The sequence below is a fragment of the Mesoplodon densirostris genome, chromosome 15, assembly GCF_025265405.1.
Source record: "Mesoplodon densirostris isolate mMesDen1 chromosome 15, mMesDen1 primary haplotype, whole genome shotgun sequence".
Classification (NCBI taxonomy): Eukaryota; Metazoa; Chordata; class Mammalia; order Artiodactyla; family Ziphiidae; genus Mesoplodon; species Mesoplodon densirostris.
In genome coordinates, this window is record NC_082675.1 from 24,335,811 (window position 1) to 24,355,046 (window position 19,236).

The 19,236-nt window shown below is 56.6% G+C and overlaps 1 protein-coding gene across 5 annotated transcripts; it reads right to left on the reverse strand.

Annotated features, from left to right (window-relative positions):
• Nucleotides 1-279: 279 nt before the first annotated feature.
• Nucleotides 280-18,759, reverse strand: PATZ1 (POZ/BTB and AT hook containing zinc finger 1). Of its 5 annotated transcripts, none has more exons than XM_060119303.1 (5): nucleotides 17,176-18,759; nucleotides 15,730-15,793; nucleotides 9,145-9,316; nucleotides 3,188-3,325; nucleotides 280-1,759 (listed from the first exon to the last, which is right to left on the reverse strand). In XM_060119303.1, the coding sequence occupies exons 1-5, from the start codon at nucleotides 18,444-18,446 to the stop codon at nucleotides 1,341-1,343; spliced, it is 2,064 nt and encodes a 687-aa protein (XP_059975286.1). In that variant the 5' UTR covers nucleotides 18,447-18,759; the 3' UTR covers nucleotides 280-1,340. The 5 variants fall into 5 exon arrangements, with proteins under 5 accessions (XP_059975286.1, XP_059975288.1, XP_059975287.1 ...); XM_060119306.1 differs by having other exon boundaries at nucleotides 1,638-1,759; nucleotides 3,188-3,260; XM_060119305.1 differs by lacking the exon at nucleotides 3,188-3,325 and having other exon boundaries at nucleotides 280-1,756.
• Between the last annotated feature and the right edge of the window lie 477 nt (nucleotides 18,760-19,236).

Sequence of the window (19,236 nt, forward strand, 5' to 3'; positions counted from 1 at the left end):
TCTCTCCCTTTAAGCTCCACAAGGGTGTCCCATGCACCACTGTACCCCAGGGTCTGGGGCACAGAGCAGTGAAGACCAGGAGAGAGCGGGTGGGTGGATGGTGGCAGCTGAGTCTGCAGGGGAAGCACCCACCTGTCAATCCCAGTGGGACTGGTGCAGTGAAGAGGAAGAGAGGTCTCCTGGGATCCCACCTCACCTAGGTGCAGGGGCACAGACTGCCCACCCTCTGGGTCCCAGAGAAAAAACCAGACTCAGGGGAGCAGGCAGAGTAACGTACTAACATTTTTAATACAGTCTGATCAGATCAACTCACATCACAGGGTCAGCCTCGGCTTGCTCACATGTGATACAACCGAGGTGTATGATGTCCCCACCTGCCAGCTCTCCTGCCTTCCAACAGCACTGAAACCTCCTCCCTCCCTGACCAGACTGGCATTTTTAAAATTTTGCATAAAACTATTTCTTCCATAGACTCCAAACAATCAACTAGCCAAGTTAATTATGGTACATCTAAACAAAGTTTAATCCTAAACCCTAACGTGTGACTGCGGTTTACAAAGAGCTCTGTATCACCTGGGATAGCTTTCAGTAGCAATTCACTACAACTGGTCCTAAAAAATAATAACAATAATAATAATAATTAGAGAATTAAAACCCAACAGCAAGTTGAATGGTTAAAATCACCTAAGAACTGAAATTTGGGGTAGGAGTGTCCTCGATTGCTAAGCTTGTCCTAGTGGCAAAATGTTAGCCTTCAAGCGGGGCTCAGAAAGGTCTGGGGCCTTCCAGGTCAAAGGTCAAGCTCAGAGGGCTCTCAGAGGACACTCACCCCATGGTCCACGGGATGCTGTAGACTTCCAGCTTCCTTAAAAACAGTTGGGCATCAGCATTGTGTAAGTGGGCGGAGACCCTATTGTGGTATCTTTTGAGGGAGATGAGAAGGGGGAATGAGGGATTAGAGAAGGGGCAGGAGACCAAAATCACCGAGGTCCCAGAATGCTGTCAGGTGCAGGTGTGGAACTGGGGTCACTAAGACTGAGCACCAGGAGCTCCAGCTTCCGCCCGTTAGAGAAACCAGCCCTGGTGTTGCCTTGGAGGCCCGTGTAGTGTTTTCTGCCCTCATCCCATACCGGATCTCGCAGATATTTCTGCCGAGTATCAGATGAGAATCTATTTCTAAAGACCATTGGGGGTTAGGGGTGGGTGACAGGGCTGGAGGGGGAGTTAAAAACGAATAAAAATCTCTCAGCTACAGAACCCAAAGACACCACTTCCCTCCGCATTCACAGCATTTCTCAGCGGTCCCCAGTGGCCGTTTCTGCGGGGACGCAGCATCTGCCTCACTTGCCCTCAGGCCCCATGGGCTGCTGGTCGACCTCGGGATCTACCAGAGATGATGCAAACGCCGACTGAACAATCTGAAACCCAAAGGACTCGAGGAGAGACATGTTCTGCTGGGGAGAGAAAGGTGAGCCAAGGGCAGGGCCCAGGTCCCCCAGGGGGCCCCCGAGGGCCCGGACATGCACCTTCTGGATGTGTTTGTTCAAGTAGGACTTGGAGCGGAAGAAGCTCCCGCACTCGGGGCAGGGGTACTTCTTCTCCCCGTCAGACTCCATTTTGTTTTTGGGGACCGCCATGTCACAGGAGAAGGATCCATTGGTGCTCTGTTTCTCGGGCGTCTTCAGGTCGCTGGCATCCGAGAGGTCACCGTAGGAGTCGGAGCTCTCAATCGGATCCTGATGTGAGCATTTCTGGCCTTCTAGGAGGAAACAGAACACAGAGGAGCGGTGAGGCCAGGCTATGGGGATGCCCCCTCGGAGGGGTCGCCAGGGGCCAGCTCACAGGCTCGTGGAGGGCAGCCGATGGCCAGCCACCGCCCAGCAGAACCCACAGAGGTTCAGCTGGTCAGTCAGGGAGCCTGGCGTGCCTACAGGGGTGAGACAGCAGGGCCTGGGGCTGCCAGCCTCCCTCGCCGCGGACTCTTCATGCAGGCGCACGTGTACTGCTCACCACCATCTCGGCCTGCTTCAAGGAAGGGTATGGAGAGGGGACCTCCTCTGTCTCCACCCAGGACAACCCAAGACCCCCAGCTCCTAGGCGCTCTCTTGGGTGCCTCTGAGGGTAAAACAGCTGTTGTGATGATGCTGAGCAGGTACGTCAGTGGCCTCACCTCTGCACCAGACTGGCTGCACCCTAGCAAGGCAGAACCAGAGCCGTGGGCTCCTCAACCCAGGCAGACCCTATCGACGGCTGAGTCAGAGCCAGTCCTTGACCCAACGCTGCAAACACAAGCCCTGCCCTCACTGCCTCTGCCTGCCAGAAGCCTTCCAGGCCAAGTTGCCAAAGCACACAGCTTAGAAGGAACTAAACAACTCAGTCGGCCAGCTGTCCCTACGCAGGGCCGAGAACAAGCTGGTCCTCGAGACAGCCCTCACTGATCTGCCTTGCCCGGCCCACACGTGAATCCTCCACAATGAGCTCCTTCCTGCCTGGGTTCAGAGCGCCATGCCAGAAAGGGAAGTCTGTGATGGGAGCGTGGAGCATGCCATCTCTGCCATCTGCCAAGCCCCTGGCATCATCCCCAAGGCAACAACAACTTGAAAAACCACAGAACAACCGGAATCAACAAGTGGAGGTGGGGCCTAGGGAGCTCTACGCAAACCAACTCGGAGTCGGCACCATGCATCTCACAAACGCGGCCAGAGGCTCTCCGGAAAGGGCTGGTCACAGCAACCAACCACCCCTACCGAGGGGGAAGCCAGACCTTGGCTCCACCTGCCCACAGGGTCAAAGGAGAAGAAAGCATTCAGCCACAGCTCCACGCCATCCTTAAAGGGCCACAGGCAATGGACAGGCCCAGAGGCTCATCATGCAGGGCTCCTCTTCCTGCCCTGGGCCCGGGGCGTCCCTGCAGGGCTCTGGACGTGGGGGCTGGCCAGGAGCGAGGAGGGTGCTGGGGAAGAGGAGGCGGGGGCTGGATCTCGGCAGGGCCCTAAAGCCTCACTCACCGCCCTGGAGTGAGATTCCCCACTGTAACTTTTGTCCTGGAGGCCACTGCCACTCAGATCTCGAGCCTCCTTGAGGCGGCCAGCAAGCCGGCAGCCTTCACGCCTCCCCATGCCCGGCCCAGCGCCCCCACAACACAGCCTGCGCAGAGAAGCAAAGTGCAGAGCAAGGGGTCGCTTGCCTTTGTTGCCATAGGTCCTGGCGCAGTGGAACGCTGCTCCCCCATTCGGGATGGGCTCCTGGTGCCTGGAGACCTGGGGAAGGGGAACACCGTGGTGGGTTTTAACATGGACCTTTAAGTAGGAGGCAGAGGAGAAACCTAAACAAGACAAAAGGAGATGAGATCCCGCAGCCGGCACACAGACACCTCTCTGCTTCCCCCACGCCTCTCCTCTGGCCGCACTGGCTAGCACTCCTAGAAGGGGCCCCTCCTTGGCTCAAAGGCGCTGCAACCACAGGAGCCACCTGGCTCAGGAGGGAGGGTGGCACTGTCCTCGAGTCGGCTTCTCTGCAGAGCCCGCTCTGCAAGGCTGTGGAGGCTGCCTGGAGGGATGGCCTGAGATCCCACTCCGGCCAGGGCCAGAGGCCAACTGCCTCGGCTCGCTTGGCACCTCAGTAACAAGTGGTCTGAACGGATGGTCCACAGCCCCAAACCAGCTGCAGGGGCCACAGCTAGAAATGCTGTCAGGAAAGTACATGGGGCTCCAGGGCAGCCACGGGACTCCAGCCGGCAGAATGCTGCTGAACATGTGTGAAGGCAAACCATCTGCACAAGAAGCCAGACGGAGGCAAGATGAAATCCCAAAGAAATGCCTCCGGGAGTCCCCCTTCTTCTACCTGTTAAGACATGCTCTATTTTGCAGACTTTCTCACCTTCAGAATAACTGGGTTTAGTAACTGTTCAGACCTTTTGAAGAACAATGAAAATAGGAAGTTATGTTAAAGGGGGTGTGCAGTCATCTCTTATTCACGGTGGTCTTCTTGGTTCGGTTTTGGAGGATCCAACAGGTTCACTTAAGGAAGAAGAAATAGGTACAATCCTTGTCTTTATTTTTGGGGAGGGGCAATCCAACCTTCTGGGATCTGCTCCAGACCCACCCAGATGCTCCAGTCAGTTTGAGCCTCGAGATGCCTTGGGCTGGGAAGAGTGATCTTGGGCCAATTTCCACAGCAGCCACGAGTCCAAGGAGATGGAACCAGGTGGGCCAGTCAAAGGATTTCCACTTGGGTTTCCGCAGGAAGGAGCTGGGACATCAAAGCCTCCCACAGTCAAGGATCCGAAAGTGCCTTCGGCAGGAACCAAAACTTTTCGGCAAAAGGCCCACTTGGGGCGCTATGCCTAGATGGTGTCCCTTTAGTCCACTCCAGATGCAGCTGACACATCCTCGGGTACTTTCATTCCCTCGTTAAATTACAGTCACGGGGTAGCAGTGGGATCCACTACTAATGGGCTAGAGGCTGGAGAGTACTGTGTAATGTCTGCACAAGACTTGTTTGAAAAAAGTCTGAATTGGCCTGGGCTTTCAAATGCTACTGGAACTACAATAAAGGTCACCTTCAGAGAGTGACAGAGGTGTGCAGGCCCAGCGCACTGCATGCATCGCTCTGTGCTTTGCAGCCACATGTACAGCTGCTAAATGGTAGAGCCTGGACTCTAACCCCAGGACCACGTGCCACCATGTGGTCCTTCACCACTGGGCAGACTCTCTAATAGTCTCTGTGTCTTGGTCCTGGCCCTAGAAACATCCTTTCAACTTTTGCAGTAGGCTCCATTATCACCATTTACATTCCTGTATTTCTCGGCCATGTTGGTGGATTAGAATGAAAGCTGCTGGTAGACAGGCTGACCTGTGGGAATCTTATTCAACAAACATCCCCCCGATGGTAGCAGCTGGTGGTTCTGGAGGGAAATGGGGGGCTGGGTGAATCTTCCTTCTTTTCCTGACAAAGAAGACCCTCCTGGACCAGATGCTGCTGTCCTGCCCTGCCTGGTAGAGCACGATGTCCTGCACTGTGACGAAGTCGTCTGCCTGGGGCCAAGCAGGGGACAGACTGACTTATGAGGGTCCCATATAAACACTCCTCGGAGGGAGGCTGTGGTCAGGAAGGAGCAGATGAGACTCACAGGACAGAGGATCTCAGCCCTGCCCCATGGATGGCGCTACGGCCCTGGCAACCAACAGAAATATCAGGACTTTCCGACTGATGTGATGATACCACTTTAGAAGGGAATTTTTTTCTTTGTTTTTTAATCCCTTGCAGGGCCCTCTGAAGTGGTTTGAAGCACTCTCCACGGTGCACCAGGGCAGGGCCACTGCAATCAAGAGGGACGGGAAAGGAGGGAAGGAGCACCAGGAATATTTACTCCTTGTGGGAAGAGCTGTGCTGGGGAACACAGCAGATGCTCAATGAAAACTCACTGTTTTCTCCCGAAAAATGGTCTGGGGACCACGTGGCAGGGTCCCCTTGACGCTGCCCCAGCTGCAGACTACTTCCTATCTATAGCAAAACCACATGGCAAGTGGTAGGCGTGGATCCACAGTTGCCACCTAAAGCCTAGAATTTAAACACAGAGCAGCTCAGCAGCCAAGTTTTGGGGTAAAACAGAAGCCGAGTTTCTGTGAATGTATCTTTGAAGCCAGACGCATTTGGCCAGAATTCTAAACTCACCTGCCTGTTCACCACTGATTAACCAAGAACCAAAGAGGAAGCTTTATACAAGCATCAGAGTGATGGGGACACTGAGCACACACGTGACTCCACCACCACCGACAGGCCACCCTCTCTCACGCTCCAGATACGGAGAACATGCTACCACGAGGCTACTGTTTCTCCACTGCATTTTCTTGCCTGGTGTGCTGTAATTCATACTCTGGAAGCAAACCCTCCTTGGCAGCTTCCACATCTGTGCAGGGGTCAGGGACGGCTTTCTTGTCCACACCTTGGTGGGGCTGCGCCCAACTGAGCCGTGCTGGAGGGGGGGCACCAAGTAGGCTTGGGTCAGCTCAGCCCAGGGGACGGCAGGCTGTCTGCGTCTACCACTGGAGCTTGCCTCTGGCTGGAGAGAAGAGGCTTCTCTACCCTTTAAGCAGATACTTGAGTGCAGGTGTTGTCTCGGTCGAAGACAGATTCCCAATACGCTTTCCCGCTCCCTCCCTCACACCAGTACATACACATCTACACAAAGACCCTGCTCACAGAAACTTAAAAGAAGGGAACTCGTGGCAATCTACCAGGTCCTTCCCACTGTTCAACTCAACTGATTTCCTCAACTTGAACGTGGGAAACAGGCTTTTGTGGCCATCATACTCCTCCCACTGCAAGTTATCTTCTTTGCAGATGGGATGGTCTACATCCTGATATGTCTCCAGGACAAAGACAAGGTCATCTGTCTCCAGTGTGGGGCTGGGCCACCGGCTGCATCTCCTCTCTCCCATTCTTCACAGGCAAGAGTTGTTTGTGTGGCTGCAAGTAGGCAGATGGATGGGTGGTTAAGCTGATTGCTTAAGAATTGCTGGGACTGGAGGATCTCGGGGCACCTGGAAATTCATCTGATCCTGCCTCACCCGCTAACCAGCTGGCTGAACGTTAGCTTTTGCTTGAACCCTTGTAGAGAGAACATCCATTTATTCCTGCAGCTCCTCCTGTAGTCACAGCCTTGAAAGGACGGCCCAGAGCTCCCTGCATTCTGATTCCAGTGTCTCAGTGTCTTTGGCGGCCTATCCTCTTCCTGGAAAAACTGCCTTCCCCTTCCTCTTCTTTTTTGGAGGGGAAGGGAGGCGTCTTTTCCCATTTCTGCCGAAGAAATGAGTCCAGAGGTAGAATCCTGCTCCTTCTCTTCTGATGAAGACCAAAATTGTTTTCTCTTCCTTCTGAGGATCCAGGGTGGTTTAGACTAGAGCCCTCTTCTGTCTTCTTGGAGGAATGGGACTTCCTGCTCTGACTCTGGGACCCAAAGCTGGGTTTTTCTGTTTTAGCTTTTGGGTTTTTTTTTTTTTTTTTGGCCATGCCACGCAGCTTGTGGGATCCTATTTCCCTGACCAGGAACTGAACCCAGGCCCTAGGCAGCGAGAGCGTGGAGTCCTAACCACTGGGCTGCCAGGGAATTCCCCCAAAGCTGTTTTGCTTACGACCCAGATCTAGCGCTGGATTTTCTGAGGAAAGGTGGGCTCTGGTTCTACTCTCCCGGCACCCCCACCCCAGCCACGTGGCCTGTGGCTGCTGTCCAAGTCCTCTTTACCAGACCAGGGAAAACAAATCCTGACGTACAATAGTTGTTGGCTTTGCCACATCAGCTGTCTCCTAACTGGGTCGACTTTCCCTGATATTCCCGGCTGCTCGCAGCTTTTCTTTCCTCCTGAGCGGGGCCCACAGGGGCTGTGGCCCTGGGTCCCCCACTCAGCTCCCCGCCACTTTGTAGTCCAGGCTTTATCTCAGTTTCCTCATTGGCGTCCTCCTCCGCCCTAACTGGTTTACCACCTCTGGTTTCTGACACCAACTTTCAGGCTGAGAACTTCAACCCTGAAACCCCGACAGTACGCCCACTGACAGCACCGTTGCAGCAGGTCTCGAGTTAGCTGGGGACGCGGTCAGGAAGCCATGGGATGAAGCGAGACAAGGAACCATCTCTTCCTAGAGCTGGGCAGCCACAGCCTGATAGCTCTCTCCACACACAGCCCCACTGCTAGCTCCCCGGAGGAAGCTCCTGCCAGAAAGGGCTCTATTGACATATCAGAAAATAGGACAGATGCTTAAGCAGCTTTTCTGACCACCTCCCTGCTCCCACAGCAGGTTTCCTGGTGGTACAAAGGTTGACATCGAATGGCCTTCAAGGCAAACCCCGGGTGTGCAGTCCCCGGGAGGAACCCAGCTCAGGGCACCAAGAGGACACCCAGCCACTCAGCAGGCTCCCTCCACCAGCAACCTCAGGGCATGTGGAGATAGCACAGGACTCAAAGTTTCCAGCCAAGGACTGCAGGGGGGTTGCACCTGGTTCAAATCAGAGTGTCAGCGAGCTGTGTCTTTCCTGACAGTTACAAAGTGTAAGGAGGGCCTCCCAAGTGTGCTTCTGCTTGCAGGGTTCAGAGAACTTTCACCTACCTTGTCTCCTGGGATCCTCACAGCAACCCTGTGAGGTGGGCAACGGGGATGTTCTCAACCCCGTTCAGAGATGAAGAGACTGAGCCTTCGAGAGGGGAAGGGAGAGTTCAAAGTCACACAGGAGGGTGAGGTGGGAGGGGCCAGCTAAACCCTGGGTCCCCTGCCTCCTAGCTTAGTGCTCAATCCACTAAGCCACACTCAAGACTTCCAGAAGTGTTGCGACAAGAGTGTCCCAGGAGATAGGACTCTCCAGCCACGTCCCCGCCTGGCCAAAGCAAGCGCACCATGCAGAAGCATCCTCACGCTCACCAGACAGCTGCCCCAACTCCTTCAGCAGATAAGGCGCAGCCTCCTCCACTGACGCTGCTTGCAAAACACGAACCTCAGCCCTTCTAACAGCCAACGAGCCCTGGCAGAAGCTCAGGGACAGGCCAGACTTCATCCAACACCACACCAGGGCCACAGATGCCACCTAGGCCAACCTCAGCCGCAAGCACGCTGCCCTGCTCAGAGCACCTGCCACTTTCCGCTCTCATCAAGGCCACAATCTACCTGGGCCTGGGCTCTTCTGACCATTTGTGCTAGAAAGTTTTGGCCCTTGTCCATCTCCAGACTCAACGTCCTTACCTGGCTGCTGACTTTCACGTGCCAGTGGATCAGCCAGCAAAGCTCTTGAGCAGGACCCCTCATTCTCCCACCTCTTGAGGCCTAATGACTCCCACCAACCTCAGTAGTTCAGCGCATCCATCCTGCCCCCTGGGCAGCAGGTGTGTCATGGGCCCAAGCCTGGGAACAACACTCTCTGCTGTTCCCACTTGCTGAGCCCCTGGCAACTCCCATTCCAAGCACCCCAGGTTTCTTGGAAAGGAAAGGGTGACAAACAGCTAGCTGGGGGATAAGATGTTTATCGCTCAGTGGGAAGGGAGGGAGGGCTGGCCGTGCAGAGTGGAGCCTGAGGCAGGGTGGTCAGACACCCCCCGGCCTCCCACACGGGCTCAGGCCCATCCCCTGGACATGAGGAAGTAGCAGGAAGATTACCTCGGTTACAGATACTGCAGAAGTTGCTGGGCCCCTCGCTGTGCTTCTTCAGGTGGTCTGCCATGTACGCTGCCCTCAAGTACTTCCCGCATACCTGGCAGGGCACCTTGTCTTCGTGACAGGCCAGGTGGGAGCGCAGACGGTCTCGGGTGGCAAAAGAAGCATTGCAGGTCTGAGGGCAGAAAGGAAAACGGGGTGAGGTAAAAGCTGGCGTCCACACCCGAATCCGTACCGAGCACACTGTGGCACAAAGCCATTTCCGGCCAACACAGGGACTCCCTGTATAAAGAGAACTTCAGAATGCGGCCAGGCTTCCTCCCCAGATGCCAAGTAAGCCGCTCCTACTCCCCATGGTCTTCCCCACAGAACCCCTGAGCTAGGATCACTGGTTCCCACTGGCCCCCAACATGCACATTACATGGCAGGCTGAGTTCTGCAAAACAAAAGAGCTAGGGGTTTTCATTCTTAAACATTTAAGAACTGATGTTAGTTGCATTGGCTGTAAGTGAATTTACAGAAGAGCTATTGGCATATAAACGGAACAGTCTTCACCTTCTCCACCCTGGGTTTCCCCTGGTTGCTTTATACAAAGAATCTAATTTACTCACTTTATTCAAAAGCAACATTAATCGTGGCCACAGGGAAATGGAAAGGAAAGGCAGGACAGAACACAGAGATTACTCTTCATAGTATCCATGTGCGTTTGTATTGAGAAAGCAGCCCATAAAGTGACTGTCAATTTTGCGAATGTGAAAATTAGCAGAGAGTGAGGGCCGGAGGCTCCGGGGGCATCTGCGGAACCCCAGTGCTGGTGCCAACGAGGATGGCACCACCCTGCACTGACCAGTGCCCCCCCACCGTGCCAGGCAGGCCCCAGACTCCACCTTCAGAGGCCTTCATCGCATGCAGTGCATCCTCACGGTGGCCCTCAAGGCAGGCCATGGTCTCACCCCACCGGCCAGGAGCTGCAGTCAGTACCACACCCTGGGAAGGCAGACCCGGGTCCCCTGACTCGGTCTCAGCCCTGGGTCTACCCCCAACATCTCTCCCCCAGCCCGGGCCTGCATGGCTTCCCAGCCTTGGAGGTCACAGAATGTCGGGAAAGCCCTCAGGAGAGTTGAATCTGGTGACCTTCACTATTTTGGATCCACGGATGTGTCTCAGGAGTTCTAGTCAAGGTTGACTCATTTCTTTTCTCTGTACCTGTGTTTACCATTTTAGAGCCACAAGAGAAAGCAACATTCACCTTTAATTGCATCACAGACCGAACGTTAACCCATTGAAGACCCGCCACCCTGTTAACTGGCTAGAATGGAGGTGTTCCTGTGGCTCCACTGAACAGAAACAGATCCCGAGATCCTGAGACCTTAAGGTAAGCGTCTGAACACTGTCACCACGTACAACGTCTATCTATTGCTTTACTGTACAATCAGAGCGAGAAACAAATGCATTCGATGCTGTGGAGGTAGAAGACACCATGGTTGCTACCCCAACCCCAAATGTCTGCATCAGGACCAGCTGAGCTCTTCTTAGTCGTTATCTTTTGAATAAATGTTACATATTTGAATAGAACAATTTATGCTAATAAAATACAGTTGACCCTTGAACAGTTTTCCAGGGTTTGAACTGACCCTTGAACAGTTTTCCAGGGTTTGAATTGAACGAGTCCACTTATACGCGGATTTTTTTCAACAGTAAATACTACGGTAGGTGGTACACCATCTGCAGTTTGCTGAACCCGCGGATATGGAACCGCGGACGTGGAAGAATCGCATACACAGAGGGCCGACACTAAGTTGTATGTGTATGTGTATTTTTGACTGCTCGGAGGGTCGACGCCCCTAACCTCCGTGTTGTTCAAGGGTCAAGTGTACTGCTTTCATGTTTTATAGATTGAGTTTATTCATCTGACAAATGAGGGAGCTAAGTTTAGAGAGTAATTTGCACAAAGCACAGGGCTCAGCTACTAGAGAAAGCAACACCCTGCCACAGCAGGGCCAGTGCCCTACCAATCCTCCTGGCCACCCTGGGGTATTCCCCTCCTCCCCGATTTACAGCCGGGCAGACAGAGGCCCTGAGAGGACTCGGGGCAGCTGGACTGAGAACCAGCCCCTGAGCATGTGTTCTTACCACCTCCAGCCTCAGCAGAGGTAGCTTCTGGTGAAAGGTGTGGATAGTTTTTATCAGTGTACTTGGTAGCCAGGGCTGTCCTGATAGAGGTGACAGGATCTGTGCAGGGAAACTTGAGCACTTAGGTGACTCAGAAAGCACCATGGGTGCTTGGTCTCATGGCCACAGGTGGGCCCCCCGTCAGGTACCTTGTGACCCAACCATAGGCCACAGTGGGTGGAAAACTGAATCTTCCCCCAGCCCCACCAGACTGTAAACCAGAGTAAGGGGTGCCATGAACACCTGCGGGAGAGAGGGGTGCACCTGTCGATTTATCTGGGGACGAGAGCTGGCTTGGCCGGACAGCGACTTGAGGACCACCGCCACAGTGACGAGAGGCAGGGTGGTCTACACTGCAGAACTCAAAGGAGCCAACCACGGACCAGGTGTTAAGAAAATGCAGCTGAAAGCGCACATTCAGGATCCCACCTTCTGTGGCCCCTGGGAGAGGGTGCCACTAGAGGGATGAGATGCCTTGTTTTGCTCGCCAGCTTTCTTTTGGGATGTGTCCCTTAAAGCACTGCCTGTCATACTTTGCTAACGAAAGATAATGGACAGCCAGACTTCAATTATCCACAAGTGGATTATCCATTTGGGGGATGAGCTAAGCAAAATTAAAGCTGCAGACCAGGCTGAGTCCTCCCGCCCTGTCCTCCACTGATTATCTCTCAAGGAATGAAAGCAAACTTTAGCCTGAGCAAACATAATTAGGAATGTAAATCTGCTGCTGGGAAAACAAAACAAAACACAAATGCAACAAAAACTATCACTGTGTTACAAAGCCAAGCTGAAATGGTGGTTGGCTTCTCTGTGCCAGGATTGACCCTTTGTGGCTGGAGTACCCAAGGCTTTCTGGAGGAACTGTGAAAGTGCCCAAGTCCGAGTCTAGGCCTGCCAGAAGTTCAGACAACACCAAACATAAAAGGCCTGGTCACTTAACCCAGGAGAGAAAGGAGAGAAAGGCTGAGGAGAGAGATGGATCTCAAAGAAGGGGGTGCCCGGAACCTCCATGCTGGGGCCACTCAAGAGAAAAACACTTCCTGTCCTGGAGGCAGGGAGAAGGCAGAGGGACCCTGACGGGATCAGCACCCCCATCGATCGCCGGTGGTGCTGGGAACCGACACCTCGCCCCAGCCCTGCGCACAGGCAGCCTGCTATTGCTGGAGGCACACCTGCAGGGTCCTGGCCCAGCCCCCACAGAGGTTCATCACCACTCAACACTGAGCCCCAGCCAGGCTCCCTTCCCTCCCTGCCAGTTTCTCCCCGTCCCAGACTTCCGAATGCTTTTCTTCCCAAGGGTTGAACAGCTCAGGAATGGGGCCTCAGTGGTACCAGGGACACCGGTGCACACCTACTCTTGGCGGCCTTTGAGCCTGGCAGCCTCAGGGGATATCTTAAGTAGTCTTTTCCATAGCCTTAGAAAAGTCTGAGGGCAATGCATGTGGGCTCAGCACCATGGGCCTTGCTGGCCCCCTTCTTCTCGAGGGTGTCAGCTCCCTTATTCCCACTTCAATTCCTAATGAGTTATCCCTCCAGCCCAAACCCTCCAACCAGCCCCCGAGAAGTGGGGCCACTGGGAGCAATGGGAGAGGTCTGAGCTGTTCTAGCCTCTCGGCTTCAGGCTGAACTCCATCTGGGGTCAATGTCCCAGCCCACAGCACTCACAGATCAAGCAGCATTGGGGCATCTGAGCCATCTAAGGACACTGAGGCCAAACCCCAAGGAGACTTGCGTGTCACTGCCAAGCCTGAGCCCCCATGCCCCCACGTTCGGAGGGCCTTTCCCCTCAAGCTGTGGCACCCGTCTCTTAACTGGCCCCTACTGTCTCCTCTGTGGCATCAGGAGGGACCGAGAGGTATGGCTCATGCCCAACTCTGCCAGAGGCTAAAGGAACCAACTCCCAGAGAGCTGTCTCTTCACCTCTGATACTTTCAGCAGACACACCATGCAAAACAGATGCCCCTGCTGTTTAACAAAGCCCAGGCACACCTGGCCAGCCAGCTCAGAGCCTGAGAGGCAGCACGTCTTCACCTGCACCTGCCAGGTCACTGTTAGGGGAGTTCTGGCTGTGGGGCTGGAGGCAAGGCCAGCAGGATTGTGAGAGTGTGTGTCGGAGGGGCAGGGCAGGAGCAGGCTCGTACACCAAGGGACAGTGATGTCAGTGTTATGACACAGACCAAGGACAAAACACACAAAGCCTCAAACGTTAGAATGAAAACTTTTATCATCACTCCTATTATCCCCGCAGAGCCCGCGGGGGCTGAAGGGCACACCACTGGGATCCGACGGAGGTCTACATCTGCTTTATCAGCACCCAAAGCCATATATTGGGATGACCCAATGTAAAGCTACTGGTTAATCTAGTTCCTGAGCAGACCTGCTAATAAACCTCAAAACCACAAAAGTCTAATTCACAAGTTAGAAATGAAAGTGGACCTGTGTGAGTGGGAAGGGACGAGGGCAGCATGGTTGGCCCAGTTGGAGTTGCACCGGAGTCTCCTCTCCTCTGGAGGAGGATTCACTCCCAGAGTCGGGGGAGGAGTGGCCAGGCCCCATTCTAGAAACCCCTTAGGGGAGGTGATGCCAGGGGAGGGGAAGCATGTAAAAGCCGGTGGCTTAGTTCCTAGGAAAGCATCAACCTCCAGGCAAGGACAGACACCCAGGGGTACCATCTACTAAAGAGGGAAAACAAGGCAAGAGAGCCCAGAAAGAAACGTGGAGACCATGGGGAGGACCAAGGAAGGAGCCCTTTGCTACCCCTATTTGGGGTCCTTGAGCTGGGAAAGAGTCCATGTCACCCAGGGAGGAGCTGGGCATAGTGGGCAGGGACCACTCTCCTGGCCTCTCCCAAAAGCAGGGGGCTCAGACCACTGCCACTGCCGTTCCCCTCCACAGAAAACCCTCTCGGGAGGCCCCGGCTAGCCCACAGGCCACTGGGTAAAGGCCCGGCTGCCCTCTGGGGCAGTCCAACCCTGCCTCAGATAGCCCGGCGGGGCTGGGCAGAAGAGAGCGTTGCTGGAGGGTGCCGGGCCCAGGTTTTCGAGGGCTGGGAAGGATTTTTTTAGAGAAAGGGAAAAGGCGGTGTCAGGAACCGAATGGGACGACCTCCACAAAGCAGGCTGGGCAAAGTCCCATGATGGCAGGTCGCTAGGAAGAGATTCCAGGGGCGGCAGGCCGCTGCTGCTCCCAACCCACACCTGGAAAAAGGGCAGAGAGTGCAGGTTACCCCCCCAGGCCACCGGGCATGCCCCCACTGCCCTCTGGGCTCCTCCTACTCTGCTGGGCTGCTCAGCACACTACCTGGGAGAGTCAGAATGTGCTCCGTGATGAGAGACAGAGGGAGAGGAGGCAGCGAGGCACAGGCGCATCCCAGCAGGCCCACCCCTGGTCGCCTGGCCGTCTGGGAACACCACCGCACCTGGCCCCTGGGGGCTCTCTGCCCCACCTACAGCACGTCCATCCCTCCCTATTATCGGTCTCCCCAGACCCTCCTCCTTGCCACCAACAGGATAAAGAGAAAGAGGTCACCCCATCAGACATTGCAGTAAGCACCCCACAACTCTGTTTCCCACTCAGATGGTGGGAACTTGGCCCAGGAAAGGGGGGACGACCAAGGAGAAGATAGAAGTGTGTTTTCCACCCACACAGGAATGCTCAGTGGCCAGGAGAGGAAGCTCAATTTTCTGGGCATCACAGAGCCCCCAGATATTGTTCAAGCAGACAAACCAAGGGTGAGAATCTTGCCCAGCCTCCCCTACCTACTGCTACACAAAGAGCTCTCAAGGACAGGAAACCACCTCGCTTTCCAGTTCTCAGAAGCCCTTGGCTGTGTGCACACGTGGCTCAGGATGGGTTAAGCAGGTGCCAGTGATCGCACCACTCCCTGCCTCCTTCACCCCAACCCCTGCGGCCTGGTGCCCTGAGCTGAGGGGACCCAGAAGGAGCTCCAACTCAGGTCAGGCTGCCAGGCATACAAGGGGAAGAGTTGTTGGCTGGACCACCAGGAGCCCTTAAGAAGCCATTCCCACCCCATGGTGGCCCCTGCAAACTGCTGGGAACCAGAAGCCGGACCCAGTGGGGTGCCAGTGCCCCCAGGACGACACTTGTGCAATGTGGCCCACCATCCAAGGAGCTGGCAAACGCCAGGAGAGGAAAGCCAAGCAACAGAGCAAAGACAGAGACGGGTTGGGAACCAGGACCCAGCGACCAGGAAGGAGGGGACATCAGCGGTGGGAGGGAGGGGGCTGGGGGAGAACAAAGGAGAAGAGCAGACAGACGGTGGGGGGACAGAGGGGGAGGTGTGCACAGCGGTGGTCAGCCAGCCAGCCCAGCACGCACAGCAGCTGGCTCACGGCCGTAGCTGTGAGGACAGCAGCATTCTCTTTCAGCCCATCTCTGCCCCGGCCCAGCCCCTACCTGACACTTGTGAGGCCGCTCAGAAGTGTGCACCTGCTTGATATGTCCGTTCAAGTGATCAGGCCTAGGAAAGAGAAACAAGAGAGACTTTAAAACAAGACCTTAAGAGAGGGGGCTACAAACTTGGCCAGACCCCTGCCCCCACAAGGCTGGAGAGGACTCCCTCACCCCACCCCAGCATGACAAAGAAAAGTCACCACCCAGCTCTGGCTCCTGAGGCCCAGGCCTCTCTGCCCTGGATTTCTCTAGAGGGGGAAGGGGAGTGAGCATTTGTCTCTGACCTTGCCTACCCGCCTCCCCCCACCAGAAACTCAATGATTTCTAGGATCCAAGGAGGGGGCTTTAGAATGAGACTGGGCTGCCTTGCTGCAGCCTTTCCGGGAGGGGGTATGTGTGATTCATTGTCCAGACTAAAGCCCCTTAGAAACTCAGCATTCCCCTCCCCCAGCCTCTCCCACCACAGCAGCCAATGAATGCCACCCGGATGGAATTCAGTCCCCAGAGGCCAAGGGATGAAGCCTTAAGCCCCCAGCTGGGCTGGTAAACCAGATGCCCGACAGAGCAGGTGGGCAGGGTCTGCCTGACCGGTAAGACTGGTTCCTGCTTGGGGCCCCTCTGAGGGAGTTCTCCATCCCTACGTTCATACACACAAGGCCCTCAGTACCCAGGCAAGTTAAAACGAGCCTTTTATTCTGAATATTCTCTTAAGAGGAAAAACAACCCTCTGCTTGCAGACAAGACTTCAGTTCCTTATCAGGCTCGCTAAAAAGTCAATCTAAAACGACATCCTGCCCTCCTTCCTCTCTGTCCAGTGAACATAAAGGGGATCTGTGGGTTCAGGTGGGCTCTGGAGCCACCAGGTCAGAGCAGATCAAAGGCTTCGCTGTTCAGAAGAGACTCTGGGTGCCCAGCTCTGTGCCCCATGATTCCGGGGCTGTGAGAGGAAAGGCCGGAGTCTACTGACCCAGGATAGCCAGTGCTGTGCGGGGGGGACATGGAGGCGTGGGAGCGTAAGGAGTCCCAGATGCACTTGTTTCAGTCCCTCCCCCGGCGGCCATTCAAGCGGGGAAAGTCGCTGGAGGAGCCTGGCCTCCCGCCCCCAGAGGGGGCCCCTCGTCTGGTGCCGGAAACACAAAGGGAGCCCAGGGAGAAGAATGGTGAGGCCCGGTGGCTGCGGCCTGAGGAATCCGGCCCCTTCCCACAGGCCCCAAGGAAGAGAGACGGTAGGGCACGCCTAGTGCCAGAGAACTTCCCGGAGGGAAGAGAAAGCAGCTCTTGGCCACATCATCTCAAAATCAGGGCCGTTAAAACACTCTCCCCAAACCTGACATGGCCCTGCAAGGTCAAGTGAGCCCCCTGCAAGCCTCACACCCCCAGCTCTTGGAGAGGAGCTATTCCATGAGTTAGGAATAGGACAAGTCATGGGGGGTGGGCACCATTCCTCACCTGGAGAAGCCTTTCCCACAGCTCTGGCAGATGTAGGGCTTGCCCACGGACCCATCGTGGGACCGCACGTGGTAGGACATGCGATCTTTCCTCTTGAACCGCAGCCCACACACGGGGCAGGAATAGGGCTTCTCCCCCGAGTGGGACAGCTTGTGCCGATTGAGATGGTACACGTCACGAAAGATCTTGCCGCAGATCTCGCAGGCCACCTGCTTCCTGGTCCGGCTCCTCTTTCGGGGGCCGTCGGGGTCCTCAGAGATGGGTAGCCCATTCTCACCCAGCCTCGGAGGAGGAAGGTCGATGTAGCCCAGCTGGAGGCTGGTGACACCATGCTGGGCCTCGTGCTGCCGGAGCCGGTTGGCATCAGTGAACACCTTCCCACACAGGCCACATGGAAGGATGCCTGCCTCCCTCAGGCCCCCTGGGGACCCGAACATTGAGTCCAGCAGGTTGGCCTTCCTTGGGCGGCCCCGGCCTCGCTTGCCAGTCAGGGGAGGGGCACTGGATGCCACATTGGGGAATGGGGAAGTCAGCAGTTGGGGGGACAGGGGTCCAGCCACCATGGGCAAGCGGTCCACCCCAGGTAACACAGGCAGGGAGGCTTGGCTCGCAATGGCTGCACCAGCCGCCCGAGCTGCCTCCTCCTCAGGCTGCATGCTGCCTGCGATGCCATTGCTGTTGGCTGCCAAGGCTGCCCCATTGGTCATGTCCAAAGGGAAACCCAAGTCCGAGGTCCCAGGGGGACGAAACAGCATGATGTCGGCCCGGGCAGGGGGCACCAGGATCTGCACATTGGACTGTTTGATGACTTCCTGGCAGATCTCAATGACCGACCTCATCAGCAGAAACTTGGCGGCCGTCATAAGCTCGGGGAAGCTCTCCAGGCGAACCACAATGCGGGAAGTGTAGGCGAAGTCCAGGATGTCCCCGAACACCTTGGAGCTGATGGTGTGCATCTCCAGCTCCCGGCTGCCCCCAGCCCCGCCGCCCGGGGCCGCCGCTGCGCCCCCCACGTCAGCGGGACCCCCGTCCGCAGCTCCGCCGTCGCCCAACTGGGCGCTGAACACCGACTCAAAGTACTCGCTGCAGGCAGCCAGCACCGCGCGGTGCGCCGGGAAGCTCTCGTCGCCCACCCGCAGGAGCACGTCGCAGAAGCGCCCGCCGTTTTTGCGCTGCTGGTTCAGGTTGTGCAGCATCTCCGTGCTGTGTCTGCTCACCTGGTAGGTGTAGCAGCCCGACGGGCCGCAGGAAGCGTCGTTCACTCGCTCCATGGCCGCCGCCCCCTCCCCACAAACCGGGCCGCGTCACTTGCCAGCCCCACTCCCTTCCCCTAGGCAGCAAGAAGCGGGGTGCAACGAACGTGTCTACAGTCCCCACACGTGCCGGCCCGGGGCTCTGTAGTCTCGCAGGTGCGCGGAGCGCACACGCCCCCTGCCCGGATCGGACTGTCTAGACGGCAGGGCACACCACCTCCCACATAGCTGCCCCCACCCCTGCTGGATCGTGCACTCCTCTCTCCTCTCCGCCCGCCCGCCTCCCCTTCTCGGTCTACCTCCGGGGGGTACGCGAGCACAGAGGTGCGCCCCTCCCGCAAACGCGCCTGCCACCTCCCCTCCCGCCCGCCAGGCGGCGCCGGCGCGCAGCCAAGGGGGCGCGCGCGCGCGCGCGCAGGGAGGAGGAGGAGGGGTTTGTCGCGCAGGCGCGCGCGCCGCGGTTTTTCCCGGGCCCGCTGGGGGCGCGCGCTGCGTCCCCTGCAAAGCGCGAGCCGGGGCGGGGGCGCCGGAGCGGAGGAAACAAAAGGCTAAGGCTAAGGCGGCGGCGGGGCGCGCACCGGGGCGGCAGCGCGGGCCGGGTCCCGGAGCTTGGCGGGCGGAGTCGGTAGCGAAGGCTGGAGCGGGCGGGCGGCGGCAGCGGCAGGGCGGGCCCTTTCCCGGGCCGAGCGAAGGCGGCGGCGGAGCGGCGGCGCTGCGGCCCCGGGCTCCGTGTGTTCGGAGCGGAGGAAAGATGGCAGCGGCTGCACTTCCTCTTGCACTTTCACCCCTGGGGGGAGGAGAAGGAGGG

Bases quoted from the DNA above. Each gene is read 5' to 3' on its own strand.
- PATZ1 (XM_060119303.1), bottom strand. From the start codon at position 18,446: ATGGAGCGAGTGAACGACGCTTCCTGCGGCCCGTCGGGCTGCTACACC. The intron at 9,317-15,729 runs GTAGGGGCTGGG...TTCTGCCCTCAG, and splicing joins AGCGGCCTCACAAGTGTCAG to ACCTGCAATGCTTCTTTTGC. The intron at 1,760-3,187 runs GCAAGCGACCCC...GTTTCCTCCTAG, and splicing joins CAGGACCTATGGCAACAAAG to AAGGCCAGAAATGCTCACAT.